This window comes from Papilio polytes, unplaced genomic scaffold (genome assembly GCF_000836215.1).
Source record: "Papilio polytes unplaced genomic scaffold, Ppol_1.0 DF823923.1, whole genome shotgun sequence".
Classification (NCBI taxonomy): domain Eukaryota; kingdom Metazoa; phylum Arthropoda; class Insecta; order Lepidoptera; family Papilionidae; genus Papilio; species Papilio polytes.
In genome coordinates this window covers 4,231,958-4,253,881 of record NW_013525281.1, presented here as the reverse complement: position 1 = coordinate 4,253,881, position 21,924 = coordinate 4,231,958, and the positions used below count along the sequence as shown (strand labels likewise).

The 21,924-nt window shown below is 31.8% G+C and overlaps 4 protein-coding genes across 6 annotated transcripts; 1 reads left to right on the top strand and 3 right to left on the bottom strand.

The window, feature by feature from the left end:
- Positions 1-5,007: 5,007 nt before the first annotated feature.
- Positions 5,008-8,718, bottom strand: LOC106102219 (glycine-rich protein 2-like). 3 transcript variants are annotated; one of them, XM_013281641.1, is made up of 2 exons: positions 8,650-8,661; positions 5,008-5,497 (listed from the first exon to the last, which is right to left on the bottom strand). In XM_013281641.1, exons 1-2 carry the CDS (start codon positions 8,656-8,658, stop codon positions 5,168-5,170), a joined length of 339 nt encoding a protein of 112 aa, XP_013137095.1. In that variant the 5' UTR covers positions 8,659-8,661; the 3' UTR covers positions 5,008-5,167. The 3 variants fall into 3 exon arrangements, with proteins under 3 accessions (XP_013137095.1, XP_013137094.1, XP_013137093.1); XM_013281640.1 differs by lacking the exon at positions 8,650-8,661 and adding an exon at positions 5,805-5,833; XM_013281639.1 differs by lacking the exon at positions 5,008-5,497 and adding an exon at positions 7,799-8,452 and having other exon boundaries at positions 8,650-8,718.
- A 2,137-nt stretch (positions 8,719-10,855) lies between these two features.
- On the bottom strand, positions 10,856-12,027 carry LOC106102220 (major prion protein-like). Its single transcript, XM_013281642.1, has 2 exons — positions 11,917-12,027; positions 10,856-11,228 (listed from the first exon to the last, which is right to left on the bottom strand). The coding sequence occupies exons 1-2, from the start codon at positions 11,971-11,973 to the stop codon at positions 10,983-10,985; spliced, it is 303 nt and encodes a 100-aa protein (XP_013137096.1). The 5' UTR covers positions 11,974-12,027; the 3' UTR covers positions 10,856-10,982.
- A 7,330-nt stretch (positions 12,028-19,357) lies between these two features.
- On the top strand, positions 19,358-20,468 carry LOC106102244. The gene is made up of 2 exons (XM_013281667.1): positions 19,358-19,437; positions 19,626-20,468. The coding sequence occupies exons 1-2, from the start codon at positions 19,420-19,422 to the stop codon at positions 20,388-20,390; spliced, it is 783 nt and encodes a 260-aa protein (XP_013137121.1). The 5' UTR covers positions 19,358-19,419; the 3' UTR covers positions 20,391-20,468.
- LOC106102245 (neuropeptide-like protein 31) lies at positions 20,405-21,345 on the bottom strand. The gene is made up of 2 exons (XM_013281668.1): positions 21,015-21,345; positions 20,405-20,826 (listed from the first exon to the last, which is right to left on the bottom strand). Exons 1-2 carry the CDS (start codon positions 21,027-21,029, stop codon positions 20,458-20,460), a joined length of 384 nt encoding a protein of 127 aa, XP_013137122.1. The 5' UTR covers positions 21,030-21,345; the 3' UTR covers positions 20,405-20,457.
- Between the last annotated feature and the right edge of the window lie 579 nt (positions 21,346-21,924).

Below are 21,924 nucleotides of genomic sequence, written 5' to 3'. Positions count from 1 at the left end.
GCGCGGGCAGAGCGCTTGCGACCACCACGCAGCATACCAACAAACCGACACACACGATCTGGAGAGCAAATTAGTCATAATAAGCTTTTATTTTAATAATTCAGTAACGAAATAATATCTTATATATACACATATCACAATAATGTAGTTGGAAGTGCAATCATTTCAATATATATTTTTACATTTTTATGTACCGGACCCTGAATGATGTGTTAAATAAACCTGGAATAAGGATTCTAAAATAATTAACGAGCGTTATTTTAAATATTGTAAAAGGACTCTGAAGAAAGTAAGTCGTTGTCTAAAGAAATTAATTACAAAGATTAAATTGACAATTTAAAATAAATATTTTATTTTAACTTTAAAACTGAGAAGGACATATATGGTATTACTTACAGTCTTCATTTTACTGGATCTCGTCGAGTAATGATGGTGCTGGGTGAGGTGCCCGCCTATTTATTCAAAAGCGATTCTGAAAAACTAAAGCGCAGCCTGACTCATTACTATTGACTTACGGCTATTAACACATGGAATAGAGATAGTGGAACTTTTTATATTTATTGCGCGAACATAAATTTATAAATAATGTGTACCATAAATTGTGTAATATTGTGTAATTATAAAACGAAAATCTTTTTCGACAAACATCCTTATAAAATAAGCTCTAGGTTATCTATAATTAGAGTGCAAAACTTTTAAATGTCTTAGATGTCGTTTATGCCTTCAGAACATCATGTTATTTACTATTTTTTATTTGCTTTGAGACCTATTGGGCCTAGGAGATGCCATACAATGCTAAAAAAACGATAATGCTGTTTTTAATTAATTTTGTCTGTCTGCAAGCCGCATTTATTCCGGGTTATCTCTGAAACGGGTGAACCGATTTTGACGGGATTTCGACGGGGAGGTAGTTGAACTCATGGACACGGGAATATTTTGTATAACCCATGATTTTAAAGTCCGTGCTGACGACGTTTGCGAACGCCCACTACGCACATAAAGACGGCCTTACACGCAACCTCCGTCTAGTCTTGGTTATTTCCATATTAACATAATCAATGTTGTTGATATTTATAATTACGGTCGTAATACATTGTCATTGGTAATTTCCCTTCCCAGGTTCTTTTAACGAGGTATCTACGTAAGAGTGGGTCTCAAATGTAATACCATGTGTATTGAAAAATACTCTCATCCCTTTCATTCTCTTTGTAAAAATACAGACTACAATATGTATTGATACAATTGTACATAATAATGCAGCATCATCATTACATCATATGTATCACGGTAAGAGAATTACTTTGCTATGATATGTATTTTGTATGATACAAAAAAAAACATTTTGGAATTCAGTTTAAACGGACATAAAACATGTTCCGTAATTAGAAGTGTCCAAATAATTTCACACGAGCGTATTACCCCGGTGGGAACATGTTTTTTCAATTTTCAGTAATATCTCAGAAAGCATCATTAAAATACTGCGAATTCGATTTATTTTATTTCACAGATACTGTTATAAAAGTTTGTTAAGAACAAAGAAATTAACAAAAATAAAATTTTATTCGAAAATATGGGTTCAGTGGCCTTAGTTGATCGCGGTTTGATAAAACGTAAAATTCTTAGATTGTGTTCTGTTTTTCTTGTATTATGCTTTGAAATTAACACCGCGGTGTCAATGACATCTGAGTTGTTAATAATAGAGTAAATCCTAACGATATTATACAAAACCATAGCATGTGGTCATTTTATCAAAATTATCTAAATCGTGTAATGTTTTGGCTAGATTTTATTTAATTCTTATTGCAATCTCGTTTTACCTTTTTTTAATTTTTTTTTTCAAAGAAGCTGACAATATTTATGCGTATTATTTTTTTGTCGTTTTAAAAACATACCTACACTGTTGTATACAAAAAAATCCATACGTTTAACTATGATCTATCGATTCCAACTTCTATGAGAGTAAAAATCGAAAATCGTTTAATATCTACATACCTGATTTTACACAACCGATCTCTGCTAAATTGTCAAACTAATCAACATTATTTCTAAATAAACACTGTTTTAATATTCGGTTATTAAAACTTAAATTATTAATAAAAAAATACAGAAACTATACAAATTATGAGAATTGATAGATATATGTCACTAATATGGTAGTGCATAATCTAATTGGAATTCGTTAACATTATTGTCATTGCTATCACTATATTCGCTATTAGAATCGTCTCTTAATTTAATTAAAACAATAATTTTAGTGTAATATTTTTTAAGATCAAACCGAATATCGATAGCTTCCAGTTATTCGCTATGCGCTTATGTTGCGTCACTTTAATACGTCTATTAAGTATGGCATTTACTTTCTTATAAGTTATATTGGATATTTTATAAGCTTGGTAAATCAAACTAATAACCCTTATTTAGACAAACTATAGTATTCTGTTGTATCCTATTTCTTGTTTATGGCTCTCCCTCAGCGGATTGGGCCAGAGTCAAGTGCAAACTATTGTATTACCTATCTCGAGGCAATTCGATAATAATTATTGTTTGTGCGTCAAGTTTCGTCACTACCTACATTTATTGAATATTTTGCATTAAATCCCTAGTCTGCACTAATGTGATGTAAATGTAACTTAGCATTACTTAATTAATAGTGGATTGTTACTAGTCTGTTAACTTATGAGTACCTACTCGAGTAAGTATACGTTTTTTTTATAAATGTTTATAAAGAAGTTATTTGACTTAGACCTGATTCAATACGTAATATAAAAACAACCCTTTTAGGGGAAAATTTTGCGTTATATAAATTAATTTACCATTGTATGAAAGTCCCTAATTGATAAAATTAATGTTTCAGTGTCTCAACTGGATTTTTATTGGTAAGTGTTAGAATTAAAACTTGTAGATCTTTTTGTAGTTCTGTTGTTTATTCACCTGACTATTATTATTCTTACCGTGTTTCTTATTAAGTAACAAAATTTTATTCAAAATAGTTTTATTATAAATATTCGTCACAGTGTGTGATGTAAAATGTTAATGACCCCAATGCAATCAGATTAGAATATAATGAACTTTAAATACAGTACAACGACACATTACGAAGAATTTCAGAATGAAGTTTAAATTATATTACACTAAAAAAAATTAACAAAACCACACACGCGACGCGACGCGACAGCGCTGTGTATAAGCTGTTTTGCGACGTTTGTGCCGCAGAAGACCGAGTTTTAGGCTCTCGTGAATTAGTCTGCAATCATCTTAAACAATAAGATAAAAAAATACAAAAAGGAAACGTAAAACTTTATAATAGGTGCATTTGAAGACCCTGCGTAATATTTGTTTTATAGTAAAAGTTCATTGTATTCTAATGCACTGTAAAAATTGGAGAAAGACTTAATTAGGATGTCTTTTTTATTACCCTGTGAGTTAAATAGTGTTGTTAACAATGAAAAAAATAATTTGAGATAAGAGCACATTAGTAATTATTATTAGTTTTATTAATTTCAATAAACATTGCTTACTTAAATACTTTGTTTGTAAGAGACAAAAAGTGTGTGACATTATGAATCGATCATCATTTAAACGAGAAGTACATCATGCTGTATGTTGCATGTATTGTTCATATAGTAACATTTTCTCAAGAGAGCTATATTTCAAACACCATTTTTTTTGGTTTCGGAGAGAAATCATAGGAATGATACTCTGTGTCTGGTGTCCACATTATAGTACGATGAGCATTGGTATCTGGTGATAGACTACTCCACTATACTCAGCTTATCCGCTACTAACTTTAGTATAGGCTTCCTTTCCACTCTTAAGGAAACACGGAACCACCCTATGCTGCAGTTTTCCCGGGCTTTGGCAGGTGATCAGATACCTTTATCAACGTTTCCAACACGAACAATTATCATTTGTATTCCCACTTTATGCGCGATCGGTGTAATAAGCTTTCATTATTCGTTATTTCACTAGTCATTCTTATTCATGACGTCTTCCAAGAAATTTATTTTAGTTTTTTCGCTTCGAATGTTTTTGTATACTTCGAGATTAAGACTTGATTACTCTTTCTTGATTCAAAGGAGATCGATACAAGAACATAATGCGACCGTCCTTACTTAGATTTTAAAAAGTAAATAAACAATCCTTAAAATGATATACCACTATTACGGTTATTAAACAAGTTCATTTGACATTTGCAATAAAAAACCGGCCTGGGCATCATTGACGCGCAAAATTGTCACGTTTTGAATACGGAGAAGAACTGAACGACCTCCTAATAACAACTTTAATGGTAATCAGTTATTTTTTGGATAACCAAAATAATCTATGTCAATAGATAATAGAACCTAAGTGTACTATTTGACAATCTTACTAATATTATGAATGCGAAAGTATAGATGAATGGATATTTGTTAGAGATTGTAGCCTAAACGTCTGACCGGATCTCGATGAAATTTGGCATAGACATAGTCTGGGAAAACACATGAGTACTTACTTTTTTTTTTAATTTTATGCAGATGGAGTCGCGGGCGAAAGCTAGTATTTTGATTTTTAAAGACATCGAATTTGCATTCCATTAGACGTGCAATTTGTTAAATGTTGGTTTGTTCTAGATTAAGTCGTGCGACGGCCGTAGACGATGTTTTAGTTTTTTTTTTTTAATTTTATTACATGTATACAATTGAGCTAACCAAAGATGTATGTATAATGTACTAGTATAATATTCTGTTATCTGTGGTATAAGGAAAGGAAGATTTTCATTTGGGTTACATTACAAATGAAGACTCTAGTTTTATTGTCTGTTTTTGTCTATTTGTCTTTTAGAGTTAAATTCTTATACAGACAAAATCGACCAGAAACAAGGTAAATCTACATGAACATATTTTTCCGTTTTTAATTTTTTACTTCTTTGTATACAAATTTAGATGGTGTCTAATAAAATTCTAAAATATTTGTATGATAATTTATTCATACAATCTTGACGCTGATTATTGGTTATTTTTATTTTAATTAATAATTCCAGACTAGTTTTGACAGGCAGATATTTTGTTCACATATTTTTATTGTTACATATTTACAAAACTTATTGAATACCATTATAGGTATTTTATACAAAAAATCAAGTTCATATAAGGAATTGAAGAAGTCACAAACGTTTCATTGTTCATTGTTACCATCCGCCGTATCCGTAACCACCTCCGATGCCGTAACCGATGCCGATGCCGATACCTCCACCGTAACCGCCGCCGTATCCGAAACCACCTCCGTATCCGCCGTATCCACCGTAACCTCCGTATCCTCCGTATCCTCCGTATCCACCGTATCCGCCGTATCCACCGTATCCGTTACCCCAGCCGTGATGTCCATGACCGTGGTGACCGTGACCCCATCTAGACTCTTCTGGTTGTAAAATCTCAGCTTGTTGCAATACTTTACCACCAGGTGTGGGTAAAGCCATGGTTATCGCTAGAAGGCATAGCGCCAAAATTGTATACGTTATCTGTGAAAGAAATTGTTATTAATTTTTTAATCAATTTAATCCAACAAGGATTTTCTCAATACCACCATAATGATGAAATGTTTAATCGGATCAACACTTAACACTGTAATATCTCCTTTTATAGATACCAACTAAAATACTTCAAAAACACTTGAAGATCATAACTTATAATTTTGGTTAAATCAAAACAGCTCTTTTAAAGTAAGAGAATTATTTTTTTTTATCTCTAATCAAATTATTAATTAAATTTCTGCTATAATTTGTAAGATGATCATAAAATTTAATCAATTTTGTAGACTTTACTTACAGTGTTCATTTTACTATGTCCCGTTGAACAGTGATGGTGTTGCTATAAAAAGCCCCCGTATTTATTCCGAATAAGTTACTCACACACGAAAACCTTGAAACGTGATTTGTTCGAATAACGTGCGATTTTTTAACGTTAAAACAGGGAAAGCCCAAATTTAGCTTTAAATATTCACATTAAAAATAAAAACGTGCTTATGAGTAATTTGATTAATTTAATTCATCCTTGAAGGAATGATTTTCAATATTTTGATATTATGCATATTTTTGACTAGCTGACGTCCATCGACTTCATCCGTATGGAGGATTTATTATCAACAATTCTAAAATGGATATGTAATGTATTGATAATAAATGTAATTATTTGTGCTGAAAAGCTTTGATGTTAATTTTTAAGTAATTCTACTGAAAAAAAAACTTAGAAACTATCATTCCCCAATTAAAAATATCTTTCTGACAATAACAATAACAGAATAAACCTAGAGAACCTACAAGTGTAAGATAGATATAAAACTACTTCGAATTAGACCTTATTAAGACTAGCTTCCCCCAGACCTAGCCTAGATCATTTGCTGGTCAGTAAATACATCCTGCAAACAAATTATAAACACATCTTTACGTATTTACGAGCGTTGTATTACGTCAGAGCTACGCCCCTCAAAGAAGGGACCGTTGTACGACGTTAAATGATGACAAAAATGTATTAGTAACATACGAATTTAGCATTTAATAACCTAAGTTAAAGTCCGATAGGTGAACAAACTGCTCCGCACTCATCCGCGATCCGGGGATTCACAACAATAAACTCAAACAGGTTTCATCTACAAAATGCGAGCAATTTATCTCTTAATGGCCTTTATAATCTATTCTTTTTTTACATGCAACGTATAAGGAGTCTGCTTGTGAATTTTTATATTTTGCTTTGCGCATGTAGGCTGAAGTTATTCGTGTTATAAACGTGTTAAAACATACGTTGGTAGAACAGGATTCATAAAATATTCTATGATTATTTCCTCAATTTTTTTGTGTTTCAAAATATTCAAAGATTCAGACCATATAAGTTGAATTACAAATAATAATAGTTTGATAGATATTAAGATGTACGAATAATTACAACTTCTATAGAACTTGTAAGAGAGAAGTTATCATAAAATATAAATTCAGAGACATAAAATATCCAGTCACTTATCCGTTTATTTCTTTTGAAATTTAATATTTAATTAAGCTAATTATCTATAATTTTTCATGTAATATTAGATTATGTCACAGTAATGCTAAATTAACGATCGGGTAAAAACCATTTATTAAGATTTAAAATAGTTAATTGCATCCAAGTTATATTATTACTACAAATATGCATTTAGTCAAGTGTTATATGTATGAACTTTATTTTATTAAGAAATGATCATATTGAGTACATACATACAGTAATGATCGTATAGATAGATAGCTTAAAAATATTTTTAGTCCTTAAACATCCCTTACTTATTCTATTGGTAAAAGAAAATTTAAAATCGCTGCAGTAGTGTCGAATCAGTAAAAAGCAAATCTTTCTCGTATTGTAACTATGTACGTTCCGTACGTTTGACATTGCTTAAGGATGTAATTAAAGTTTGGTCATTGACTGTTTGTCCTCTTGAGACAAATCGAAATAAGATGTATAACTGCCGATAGTTCTTTGCAATATTTTATGTGACTATTTTATTTACATAATATATTCATTTAAGCATTGTACAATCTTGTGCAATAAAACTGGTCCTGGATTTGTTTGTAAAATAGATCACATAAATTGTCCATGAAAATACTATCAATAATGTTACGGACCATTGAAAGGGTTACTTCTCAAGTTTTTAGAAATGTTCTTCATGTTACATCCTTTGTGTGATAGTGCCAATAAAGTAATACTAAAGTATTCAGGGTTCAACATGTGTTTTTGTTAATGTTTTTGTTTGGAAGACTTAGTTATATAAAAAAATAAACAACACGATTATTTAATTTACTGGCCAGTTTATGTTTATTTAAAACACATTTTTAAACTAATAATAGTGTAAATTATTTGTAATCTTTCTCATGTCTACTCACAGGTTATGGAGCTTTTCTTAAGTATTTTTTAACGTAACAACATTTATCTATTATTCATAATATATGACATGTAAAATTTCTCTTATTTTGCTAGAACATGTAGTCCATTAAAATGTTCAAACCGGAAACTTTTTATTATAAATCAAAACCAAGTTCCATCACAGGGATGCCATGTTATCTTCCCCATCCTCCTCCGTAGCCTCCGCCGCCGCCGTAACCTCCGCCTCCGCCATAACCTCCACCTCCACCGTAACCTCCTCCGCCGCCGTAACCTCCTCCGCCGCCGAAACCACGTCCTCCGCCGAAACCTCCACCTCCACCGTATCCACCACCTCCGCCGAAACCTCCGCCTCCGCCGTAGCCGCCTCCCCAACCTGCGCCGGAACCGTAACCTCCTCCACGACCCCAACCTTGATTACCCCATCCTCTGCCTCGGTGACGCCATCTTGATTCTTCAGGTTGTAAAACTTCTGCAGCTATGTCTGGCTTTGCTTGTGCAACGTCCCCCGGTGCCGGCATTGCCCGGATGTATGTTAGACAAATGCATATTAGCCCTATGAATGTTATCTGAAACATAGAGAACGATATGTTTTAGGGTATACAGCAGTATGCGCCATTTTTTTCAAAATTTTAATTGGGTATCTCTAGTTACTAAGGATTAAACAAAACTTGAAAACCACAACATGATTTGGATGTTAAATCAAGACAAATGCAGAACAAAAAAACTTAAATGTTTTTATTAAAATTGAAACGATGTTACTCACAGTGTTCATTTTACCGATGTCTGTAAAGCAATGTTGGAGATTTCAAGATCTGGTCCTTTATATTCATCAACGTCGAATTCACGTCTTGATTGCCCAAAAAAATGTAATAATCGTTATTGTACATCAGATATGATTGACGTAAGGCAAACGGCGCGCGGTTAACTAAAATTAACTACAATTTGACACAGCAATTCTTCTGAACTTAAAAATTTTAGCTAAAAAAAGTTTGCATTTCTAAATATCTTATTTTTAGTTTTGGGCCACCACATGGACTATCCGTCCACCAAGAATATCCACCTAAAGTCTGTCAGGTATCGCTGGTTACCTGCAGGTCTGCAAGACTAAAAAAATCGATTACTTTTTTTCACGTAAATTACAACTATAAATAAAAGAGTATAGAAATCTTTACAGAAGAGATGCTTCAATATGATTTAATATTTTCTACATTGCTTATTACTTAAAAATACTTAGACGCCAAACACATGCGGGTTTTCCTTAAGTTAAGGCCATCGACATAGAATGACGAGTGTATTTACTAAAGAATGATGAATTGATGACATGAGGTGATCTCTAATCTTGTTATTATCGATTTAACGCATCATTCGACAACAATTTAATGTTATGGCTAATGGAGGCACGTACTTTTGTTATCATATTTCACAATAATATTATAAATGCGAAAGATTAGATGGATGAATGGATGAATAGAGGGATGGATGGATGGAGGGATGGATGGATGTTCTACTTGCATTTGTTTCTTTTTGTCCGCGCGGACGGTCTCGGTCGAAAGCTATTACGTTATAAGAGAACTTGAAAGACCCTGACATAATGTGGCTATTGTTTAATAAATACAAATAAATTAACGCATGTAATAAAATATTACATGTCCTGCTATTATTCACGTTTTCTATTGAAGTTAGTCATATGTAATTATTTTTGCTTCACAATTTAACTTTGTATTTCCTATTTTACTTTAAGTAACTTTTAAACCGGTATTTTCATGAACACGGTTTGTCCAGATTAGTTTTCCTTTTGTTCCTACAATAAAACCAAAGCGTAACATAATAAAAACATCTTTTTACGTCTTTTTGAACATTAAATATCTAATGTATGCTTATTTTATGATAAATAGATCATTAACTGAAAATAATAACGATGTTCCAGTCTTGGATAAATTCGTAATTCCTAAAATAATAGCTTGTTGCTTGATTTTGAAGATTAAAGCAGCATCCGATTTATATTGTGTTTTTCCTGATGATGGGTACAGTCGATCGAATTTGAAGGTTAAATTTACGATTGTTTGATTCCATTTGATAAATATTGGAGATTGTCTATCATATCCTCGACATACGTTAAGATATGGGATGTGGGTTTGGCTGCGTATTAGCACATCATTAAAATAGTTTTACGTAAGAAAATATATTTATTTTAACTGAGTCATTTACAATGTGCGCAGAGAGTAATATTAATGACCCATAAAGTGACCGTGTATGTATGTGGTTAAGACGAAGAAAATTCGTCACCTTTATTTTATTTAAACTTAAATGTCACTTCCTGACTCCGATACACGGATGTTACTTAACATCAACAATGTTATTTTACATATTTATAAAATGTTTTATATGTGTTTTATGTCATTATTAGTTAATAATAAAGTCTAAAACATATTACTAGTAGCTCGTGGTTTTGTATGCATTATTTGTTATATGTTCCCCTTTTTAAATAAAATATACTTCTTTATACCAGCTGACATTGTAAATGAAGCTTTTAATATTTTATCACTGGAACAATTTTTTCTTGAGTTACATTTCTGACCTTTTCTGATTCTGATTCATGGAAACATGTATTATGTACATTATACCGGTTGCGTAGTGTAAAGGCTTTTTGGTATAGGGGTTGTGGGTATTTAAAAAATACTAATTTCGAGGGATAAGGTTATTTCGTAAACGAATTCTATTAAATAAACGTTCTGCGTACATTATATAGGAATGCGTATATGTCTAGTCTAGATTTAAGCTATTAGCAAATCAATTAAAATCGGTTAAAGTAAAGGGAATGATTGTCTTAATAAACTTCCTCAGGGTTTTTTTGTAAGAAATCTTCAAGCCTAAAGCATTTCAATAATGTTACCTTTAGCGCTGTATATACCACAATAAGTAACCCATATATACATATGTAAACAACGTAAAATGAAACGTGCTTTAAAGTTATTTCAAATTTTTATTTAGAATTAAAAACAAATCACAGATTATAATATTGTTGCGGAAGAATTTTATACAATTTCGTCAATAATTATCGGATATAAATTTTCGCGTTTTATGTCGACGTATATTTTATCTTCCCCAGCCGTGACCTCCGTACCCGCGACCTCCGCCATGGCCCCAGCCACCTCCGTGTCCCCAGCCACCTCCGTGTCCCCAACCTCCTCCGCCTCCCCATCCACCTCCATAGCCACCACCTCGGCCCCAACCTCCACCCCACCTCGACTCAGATGGCTGCAGCTCTTCGGCATTACCAGGTTGTGGTAGCGCCCAGGTGCAGGACAAATAAATGCACATCAGCAGCGCAAAGAATAGAATCTGTAATTGATATTAAACATTTATTTAAATTATCCATGAAAATCAAAGAAAAGATACAAGAGTGACGACAAACATATTCAATAGATCGTAAGGATATTAGGAAAGATTAAAAAATCTTTTTTGATCACAGTTACAGTTGCTTCAATTAAGGTTAGAAAATTATCTAAAGCGATACCTTTAATGGTTACAAGATACATTTATGTTCGACAAATTCAATAATTAAATTGAAAGATACTGGAATTGTAATTTTGTACCTATATAAATTAAACTATAATTATATGTACGGCCACAATGAACTTGATTGATCTTTCAAAGCTTAGAATAAAGAATTAACAGTTCTGATTTAATTAAAAATTATTAGGTAGACGTGATTGTCAACAACACTTTGCAATAAGGCTCTTGCGCTTGACATAAATTATATTAAAAATTATATTTGGAAAAAAATACATATTGCATTTTGTTAGTTCTAGATTATAACCACTAAAAGCCAAGGGAAATAAATTAATTCAAATTAACTCACATTACACCTTTTCTACATTGGCTTTATGATATAAAGGGCTTTGTATATTTCATCCGGTTATATTCAAATATTATTAAAAAAAAAACTTTTTTTTTATAATTCTAGTTTCGCGAGCGTATTAAGCTTATTTAAATAATGATTAAAATTAATAAACAATTGTTCACTTACAGTCTTCATCTTGGCAAGATTCCTTACACAATGCTTGTGGTTGCTGTCGATGGACATCTATTTATACAATTTTTAGATGTGATCTGCTCTGGCTTACACGCGGTGCAGCAAAATGACCCGTAATGTATTTTTTCATCTTATTATAAATCCATAAACAATTATTATAAAAAATAAACAAGACCATAATGAACATTTGATTTGCCTTTAGTAACATCCCATTAGCTAGGATTCACCTTTTCTTTTCTTAATTTTATATCTTTGACGAAGTTAGTATTCGAAAATGAGTCTCACTAGACATGTAGTGTTAATAATATTATGACCTTATTGTAGTGTTGAATATGCGTCACAATTTGTTAATAATATGCTAGTAATATCTCTAGACTATGCGTGTAGCATTTTTGGTTTTCTGATTTTTTTTTTAATTCATGTAGAAAAAATAATTCCTAAGACCCCTATACTATGAACTAATAATAAATAAATTACGTTTTATTAATGTTTTCGTTTTGATCAAGATTATTCTTTTATATTTGTTGGAATACAAAAGAGATGATCATTCTTATCAACACATTTACTTTTAGTTTCTAGGGTTTTGTTCTTAGAATTCTGTATTATTAATTTGTTAATTAATTCAGGTCTTATACTTGTGGTATTAGGAGTTACTGTTGTTGAAATGTTTAATTTGTTTGTTGGCTGCATTTTGCTAAGTTTAGATATTCGTGATTGAATTGTTTTAGTTTTGGTTGTAGTTGTTTCTGATGTATGAATTGTTGTTTGTGTTGTTACAGTCTGAGGTCGTTCAGTATCGTTAGTCTCTACAACTTCTATGTAATTTGCCGGTGGTCGTCTGGGGTTTGTGAATGGACCAACTAAATATCCACATTCTAATCTGTCACCACGTATCCGACATCCATTTCCTGATTCTTCTGATACTTCCTCATTATCAACATTATCTATATTCTTATCGTATCCACATAAAATTCTGTCGTCCTTTTCTTTGCATATCGTCACATCGAAACCGTAGCCATTTGAGTTATTCGCCTTCTGTGTTGTGGACTCTTGGATTGTAATATTTGATCGTAAATATAGAATATCAGTAGTGTTTTCTGCCTCATTGGTAACCTCCATTGTTAGGTTCGCTTCATAATCTAATGGATCGAATAAAATGTGACCAAGTTTAGGAGCACTCTTTACCACAATAATCATTTTTATTAATATCGAACATGCCTAAAAAACATTTGTTTGACATAAAAGAGTTAAATGATAATGTTTATGAAAATTTATTTTATCAAGTAATATGGTAGGGTGTTTTCTGGCGATCGCCTAGCATAATAGACAGTAAAAGGGCACCATAGGTCTGCATAATTACGCGTAACCCTGTTGACTTCCTCGAAGATATTGTAAAAAAGTGCGATTAAGGGCTATAGAATCTTTGCCAAGGCGTCGGTAGCGCTAAAACCGTTATTGGGAGTATGTACAACAAAGTACTCACCAAGAAACAATGTGACATTGTAACTCTAAAAAGTAATGAAATTGATTCATTGATTGATACGTTAAAATTACATTTTACTATCGCGTGTTTTATTACTGGGTACTGACTGCAAATTCTTCTCAAGTTACTAGATCTGTAGTTGCACTCCGAGATTATTTTTTTTAATGTTTAAATTTCCTATAAGCTTGCTTGTCGCTTGACAAGCTAGGTATTTTTTAACTGCAGGCGCTATGACATTTTTAATAAACCTACATATATAGGACTAATAAAATGTAATTTCTGTATGCTTGTGAATTAAATAAACAACTGTGTAATTCGAAAATAATAATAGATGGTCCAAAAAAATAACAGTAATAAGAGTCAGTCAGTCATAAAATAGCCAAAAATAACATAAAATAAACGTAGTCTAAAGCTTAAGATTTAATTAATTAATTAAATTATAAATTAAGATAAGTTGTAAATCGTTGGGATTACCCGAGCAAATTATTTTATGATAACAATAGGCTCGGAAAGTACAATAACAAGTTTCACATATTTTTTTTCTCACAATTAAAAGTAAATGAACTTTGCTATAACATACGTAAATTTATATTTATTTATTAAGAAGTTAACATATAAGTAATTTACAATATAAGTATTTCACTTATGTTCTTTAGTCTTAAAAATATTCGATGACGTCTTGTATTTCTTTTTCTTTTTTTTTATACTAAAAGGAGACAAACGAACGGCGAGAACACCGAGGTGGTCAACGACGCCCATGGACATCCGTAACACCAGAGCAATTACAGATGCGTTGTCGGCCTTTGAGGAAATGATAGGCTCGGTTCTTAAAGAATCCTAAGTCATGTTAAAAACATTCCCTGTAATACATTAATAATTTCGCCTGATCTGCAACTATCGAATTACTATGTAGACTTATTAAAAACTGTGAATTTGTTAAAAAAAGATGTGTTATTTGACATATTTGCAATGAATCTTCTTCATTGTTGCTATATTTTTATAACTACAGTATTTATACACTAATGTTCGATATTAATTTTCCCTAACCATTCAAATCATAGAAATACTAAGAATGGTCGAGAAATATACTTTGAAGATTTTGAAACAAGCGCCTGGTAAGTTATAATAGCAACGTTAAGAATATTGCAGGCGTTTTGAAAGAGCTATTTATTTGGTTTTGTATTTTCGTTTCACGGACATACGACCACTGGTAATATTAATACATAGTAATTCAATTCATCTAACGAAATTTCAAAAAATTAAACATAACCATTAATATATGGTTGTAGTATTCTAGTAATATACTAACGTTACAATGTTCTTTATAATTGGAAATGCATTAAGTCAGTATTTTACGATAACAGCAATGATCAGTTTCTACATTCACTTTATCATGGTTAGTCGATTGTGATTGAAATTTTACTTTTTGTGCAAGTATTATTTATTTAAAAAGTATTATTTGCAGGTTTTAATAATAACTCCACGTGACGCGATTGCTAATTGTGTAAATGCAGATAAAAAAAGAATTAATGAAGTAGAACAATTAAAAGATGAATTAACTAAAGGTGATAGTACGAAACCGCGATCTCGCTGTTGTCCTTACGATTTCGATCCTTCTCTTTGTAAAACTGTTGGTGATCGATTATTATGTGGTTACAATAGAAATATAGGAGGTTACCAAAGCGACAACGAGGTTGAATTGCACAATGGATGTCGAATACGAGGTGGTAGGGTAGAATGTGGTTATGTTAATGGTCCTTTTATGAATCCACGGAGACCACCAGCTATTGATAATGTACTACCGATGTATGATGAGGATAATACCACTCCCGTAAATGATATAAACGGTAGCGGAGCTGAAGACGATAATCATAAGAAGGAAGCTTTAAAACACGTCACTTCTAAAAATTTCCGTGAACCTACGACAAGATGTCTAGAGATAAGGGAGCGTGTCGTTTGTCGACATTTATAAACAGTTTTTGTAAATATCATAAGTAACTAGAAAAAATAGTTAGGATATCTTAGTTTAACATAGAATAATGACGAGGAGAGATTAGAGAGATTGGAAAATCAAAAACGATTCCGTGTTTAAAGAATGAAGTTAAATAAAATTATTCTTGAAGACTAAGAGTTAAAAAAATCTAGAGTGAAATAAAAACAATTGGAATTTTTTCATTGCATTCATATATTAAAGTGACTGCTGGGAAGTCCAGAGTATTTAATGTCTTTTCCCTTTTACGGTAGGATAAATAAAATGAATTTCAATTACTTTACATACATTTTAATAATTTAAATTAATATTAGCGAATACAAACATATGAGGCAAATATGGCTAAATATTTTTGGCGAAGATAAATAAAATAAATAAATAGATTATAAACTACAATTGATAAGTTAAGCAAAGCCAACGTAAACATTATTAATGTTAGTCATTCGAGCGTAGACAGCGGTAATTGCCAATTAATTGGCATAAACAGTTTCTTTTAGAAACTTGGCTGTAATTTTTTTAATTGCTTTTGAGTTTAATCAATCCATCAAGTACTCCAACGCCGATAATCCGCTGTGTAATCCCGGTGGGCCATCTTCAGCGAACATTGTAAATATTTCTTTCATTATTGAGGTTTCCGAATCATCTTTAGGGAATACGTAATCCAGAAAATCAAGGACTGCATCTGACATACTTCTTTTTTCAACGGGTCCGGCCTCGAAGATTTTTTCCAGCCAGCTGTCATTACAGCAGCATAATTTCAAGTATAGAAGAAATAATGTTATTCTAAGAATTTTCCTAACGCAGCCCATGTTTCTGAAAAGAAAAAAAGTATACTGGGTTTCAGAAGATCCCATTTATTTTGTTACTACCTATTTATTAATTAGTGTTAGGTTGACTTATATGTAAAACTCAAGTTAGATAGTTCGGAAACGCATTTCACGAAGATATCGAATCAAAAATCCTAATAAATAGTTAGCATATCTGGGAAACCGGCCATTAATCAGTTATTTTTTATTTATAACACAGTAACATATAAGTACATTTTACATGCTTTCTTATATCATAAAGAAATGTTATTATCATATCCATAATATAATCTGATTGACTTATACAAGTTAGAATTAATAATTACTATTTATTTAGACCTATTTTATACTTACCATAGATTAAAACATTGTTAGTCTATACACTAAATGTAAATTTAATTTAACTTTCTCTAGGAAAGGATGTAAACTAAAGTAATTGTTATGCCGTTCATATCAGACAGGTGTGTTTGTTATTCGCAAGTAGAATGTGGATGTCGAAAATGCTCCAGTTACCTCATATTGTTGTTCGGTTACCTTTTTTTATACTTCCTTACGCAGTAAATTATGTCATTGCATCTTATTGATAATTTAGTCATAGATAATGTAAATGATCACAAATGATTATGTTCTACGTAACTACCACAACTAGCCTATCAAAACTGCAACGACTGTATTCATTTACTTGTTTATTATTTTCTGGTGACATTTTCGGCCATGACTTAAAAACAACAAAAAGGAAATAATTAGTGCTCTACAAATATTTCACAACTTTGTCTATGTATGGCGTCATGTTACGTTTTTTTTTAATAAAAAAAATAACTACGAGTAAACTAGCAAGATTTACTGACTATGACCTCACGTGCGAAAACCTGTTATGGATCTACATTAGTCAGTTTTTACCTGTGTTATCTATTTTAGGACGTATTAAAAAAACTACGATCAATATTTTAATCTTCGTCTATCAGCCTGAAAGATTCCATTTTTTTAATTAATTTTCGTTGTGTGTTTCTGTTTAAATTAAGACTTATTAACTTCAAAAAATTAAATAAAGACAATTTAAGCAATAAGTTATCATTAAGCAAACATATTCAAATACAATATGCATTTGTATATGTTTTAAAAGTCTTTATTCTTGATATTTTTATCTATAAATTAAGAAAGATGCCATAACGTAAGTAGAGAACAGGTCGTAGCATCCGACAGTAAAATATGCACGAGTGAGTAATGTGTTACGTAACGATTTTCACTTCCACTGTTTACAGAAATTGATATTACGGAATTGTTTAGCGTAATGTACGCATTTGACCTTAATGTAATTTTAGGTGAAAATACCTAAAATTCTCTTTTGTTAAACAAATTTAAAAATATGAAATAGACGTTAGAAAGACTGGTTTTAATGAATACATTTTGGAAACACTAATATATCTATGCTTCTGATTTATAACAGTGGTAACAATGTTATTTTATACAGTGGAAACAGACGGTTTAATTCTATACCGGTTTTTTACATAACTGACCAGTTTCGGTTGGGACATAAACCAAAGCTTGTTTTAATTAAATGTATAACAGCGAACAGTATTCTAAAATAATTTCTGTGATATAATACGATGGAATTTTTTTGACACATATCTAAGGAACGTCTTGGAAATATTGGAAATTGTCTTTTTTAATAAACTGTGACGCTACGTTGTTTGCAAACTGTATGAAATTTGTTTGTAAAATTCTGCTAACTTGACCTAGTAATCAAACTGAATGCAATGGGAAAAATTATCTGTTCTTAAATTATTCACAATTTTATTATTAAACCCTTGCATTCGAACCCAAGTCCCCTCGTCTTAAAGTTAAGTCTGTCAACTACTTAACTATATGGTACAGGAATAATTTAATTGAAAACTTACCATTTACACGACTATTTATCAAACTTTTTACAATCTAAAATGTAGTTTAAAATCGGATTTCAAAAAAATTTCATGATCCACTATCATAATTTCACTGATAACCAAACTGTTAGTGGCATTGGCATGCAAGCCGGACAACCTTGCGCGGCGTCCTTTGCGAACTGTCGCACGCGATGCCAACTGATGCCAAACAAGCACCAACTTTCCACTTCTTCCAAGTGGTGGAGAGAAATGGTTACGAAATATGTAATTACATACTGCCTCATTATTTTTAAATTCTTTGTACTTTGGTGTACCTAATATTTTAAATAATGACAATTGTAAATTTCTCTTCATTGTTATGTGGTTAAAACCCTGAAGATATCTTTGTTTACCAAGTTTCCTTCTCTACGTATAAATTATACAGATAAGTTGCAAGTAAATGAGTAATAAGTTATTTGATGACAATGACGATAAATGATGCGATCAAAATAATGATGGGTTGTACAACTTGCTAGCAGCTTTCACACTACGGCTACAGTCTAATCCAATTACACTAGGTGAGACAAATCTTTACTTACCAACGTGGCAATTTTCTAAACAATTGTTTGGGGGGACACCCACGTTCGCTACTTACATCACCTAATACCTACAATACAGGTTTTTTGTTTTTTTTTTTGTAATAAATTTTGTTACCTCAGAAATGCTGAATATACGATTTGACATACAGATTACTTTTAATGATAACTATTTCTTAAAATTAGGGGTATGCATCTTTGTGTCCATAACAATGCTTTGAATCGTGCAGTTTTGTGTGGCATGATAGTACACTGATGCGTTAAAGTGTAGGTCGTAGAAAGGGTATAACTGTCAGTGATGGAAATTTTGTTGGGTCGTACGACACCAAAGTAATTAATATTCCAAATGAGTTTCCACAACTAGTATTTCACTTTCGAAAGCCTCACATTGTTTCTTTTTATGTATGCAGCTATTACTGTTTATATTGTTGATATTTTGCTAATTTTATATAACAAACGTTACGTTTTCGTAGATTTTTTTCATTGCCCAATTAATAATAGTAAATCGAAATGTATTTGACGTTTCAGAAATCAATACTTATCGTTTTTCTTCTTCAGACGCATTAAATATCGAATACGGATCTTTTTCATAAAACCTTAACCTAGTTATTGAAGATCAAATGACCCTAGCGTGTGTATCATGAGGCCATAGAATATTAAAGAATCATTACTTACTGCCTTGATACTTTCCTTTAAACGAGAAATAATCTATGATTGATATTCATTTTCAATCTGAATTTTGTGCAGCATTGTTCTTTACAAGATGAAATATTTGATTCAGGTATTTATTCATTTACAAATAAATACTGCATCTGTCACCACGAGACCTAAATGTTGGTTGGTTTGAGTGTGATTGAAAAGCTTAGTGAAAAGTGATTAGATTTTGTGTGCTAATCTAAAGTTACTATATTCGTGATACCTGTGTTAGATAAGTTCAATTTGTTCATTTTCGCATTGTTTATTTTTTAGATCGCTGTTTTATTTCTGAACGTCCATTTTGGATACACGAAACCGGGAATAAGCTTTAAGAAGCAATTCGAAGTGCAGTTCAATCCTACACCATTTAAGTCGTTAGAATTTATTTTCGAAAAATGGTCTAGATTTGGAAAATTTGGATTAATACGAAAAATTGCAAAGAGAGATACAAGTGATGTAATCGATATATTTAATTTGCCATCACATGAAAAAGACAATTTACACGTGTTACCCGTTAATAAGGAATCGGTAAAAGTGACATTACCAGCTCAGAATGTGGTTATTTTATCAACAGTCAAACCAATACAAAGTACAGAAAAACCGTTACAAGATTCGACGAATAAAGTTGAAATAATACCTGTGGTTGAACCTAGTAATGAAATCGTCGAACCATTAAAACCTTTCCTTCCTATGCCAGGTGAGTTAAACGCAATTAGTATTCCGGTTGAAGCAACAACACTGCTACCTGCAAGTGCTCCAGTAACATCTGCAGCTAAACCGGAAATTACTCCACAATCAACACCTCTACTTTATACGAACATTCTTCAATCATTAAATATTCCACAAATGAAAGAATTGAACAATCAAATATCTCAAACTATGGTACCGCCAAAGTTAGAAAATCAGAATCTCATTGTAAGGGGTTCAAGATTCGCCATGTACTTTGCTTCTATGTTACTACGTATGTTATCACAGTATCTTTCCGGAAGTCGAGTCCCTTTAGGAAATACTCCCGGACAAGAGGTGCCTCTGTTATAATGAACAACAAAGAGTTAGTTTTAAGATTTAATAATCAAGAGGTAACATTAACAAAATAAATTAATTTTTAACGTCTAAAATATCCACCAAAGGAACCGTAACCTCCATAACCTTGGCCAAACCCATCTTGACCGTATCCACCGTGTCCGTGACTTCCGTGACCGTATCCACCGTGAACGTGTCCACCGTGACCGTATCCACCGTGACCGTATCCGCCGTGATCATATCCGCCGTGACCATATCCATGTCCATGTCCATGTCCGTGACCATAGTCTCCATATCCACCATGTCCACTGTGTCCGTAGCCACCGTAACCTTGATCGTAACCATAACCTCCGCTAAACCCGCCATGGTTATACCCTCCGTCGTAATTAAAACTATTATGGCCAGTAACAATTGTCACAAGAGTTACTAGGAAGATTAGGAGAACACTGGTCTGAAATAATAAACAACACATATTCGTTATTTAAACTACAACTAAAAATACGTAGCGTATACGTGGTTTCCACAAAATTTGTATTCAATTGAACATAATGTAATTTATCTCTATACGCTGCAACTTATTTCGTTGTTTAAGGGCACCTTTAGTTTTTATTCTATTAAAAATTAAAATGTCCAACTTACATTGGAAACTGCCATTGTTTTAATATACTTCTAACACAGTTCTGTAGATACTGACCAAAATTAATGTAAACTTCGTTTAAATATTTATAGGGTCAACAGTCTCGGGATTTTTTATCATTCACGTTTAACCTGTTTTTTGGAGAAGCTGTGCGATAACACGTTCTGATACTATTAAAAAAGTTGTTATAAACTAATAGGCTATGACGGTATTCCGAGCAGATTAAGGTACAAAATTCATGTTTTAATGTTCCCAATAGATGTTTTAAAACGGTTTTATTTAACTTGTTTTAGAATAGTAACTTACGTATCGTCGATTAAATTGGTTTCTATTGTTAAGATATTTCTAGCTTGCGATTTCATTTTCATATTCCAGTGTTACAGAATATGGACATTCATGGTAAAATTAACAATTTACTTAGATATGTTGTGTATTTCTATCGGTACCTATAAAAGTATATGTGCATGATTTTGTGATAATTTTAATTCGTACGTTTGTGAATAAAGTTATTACTTTTTTAATTGCTATTTTTTATTTTTATTCCTCTTGACAGTGTTAAAAATTTTGTAGAAGGAAGATAATGCTAAATATAAGTTGTTTTAATTCAAAAGGTAAAATAAATCAAGAAATATACGTATGTGTTTATGTTACGTAACTAAATAGTTATCACATTTTAAACATACTACTTCATACACCATTTTCATAAATAAAAATTCTGTTTAAGAATAATGCGAATCCATTTTAATCACATGTTTACACGATACAATTTAGCAATAACGTTTCAAAAGTTTGTTTTAAAACAGGTAATGATCTAAAAAATTCAAAGATGTTTTTGAATAACGATCTAAATGGTATATTGTACGTACATACTCCAGTATTTTGTTGTTTGGAATATTTTAAAAACGTCCAGGT

Excerpts from the sequence above, each read along its gene's own strand:
- LOC106102220 (XM_013281642.1), bottom strand. The coding sequence starts at position 11,973 with ATGTCCATCGACAGCAACCACAAGCATTGTGTAAGGAATCTTGCCAAG. Across the intron at positions 11,229-11,916 it reads ATCTTGCCAAGATGAAGACT|ATTCTATTCTTTGCGCTGCT; the intron begins GTAAGTGAACAA and ends TATCAATTACAG.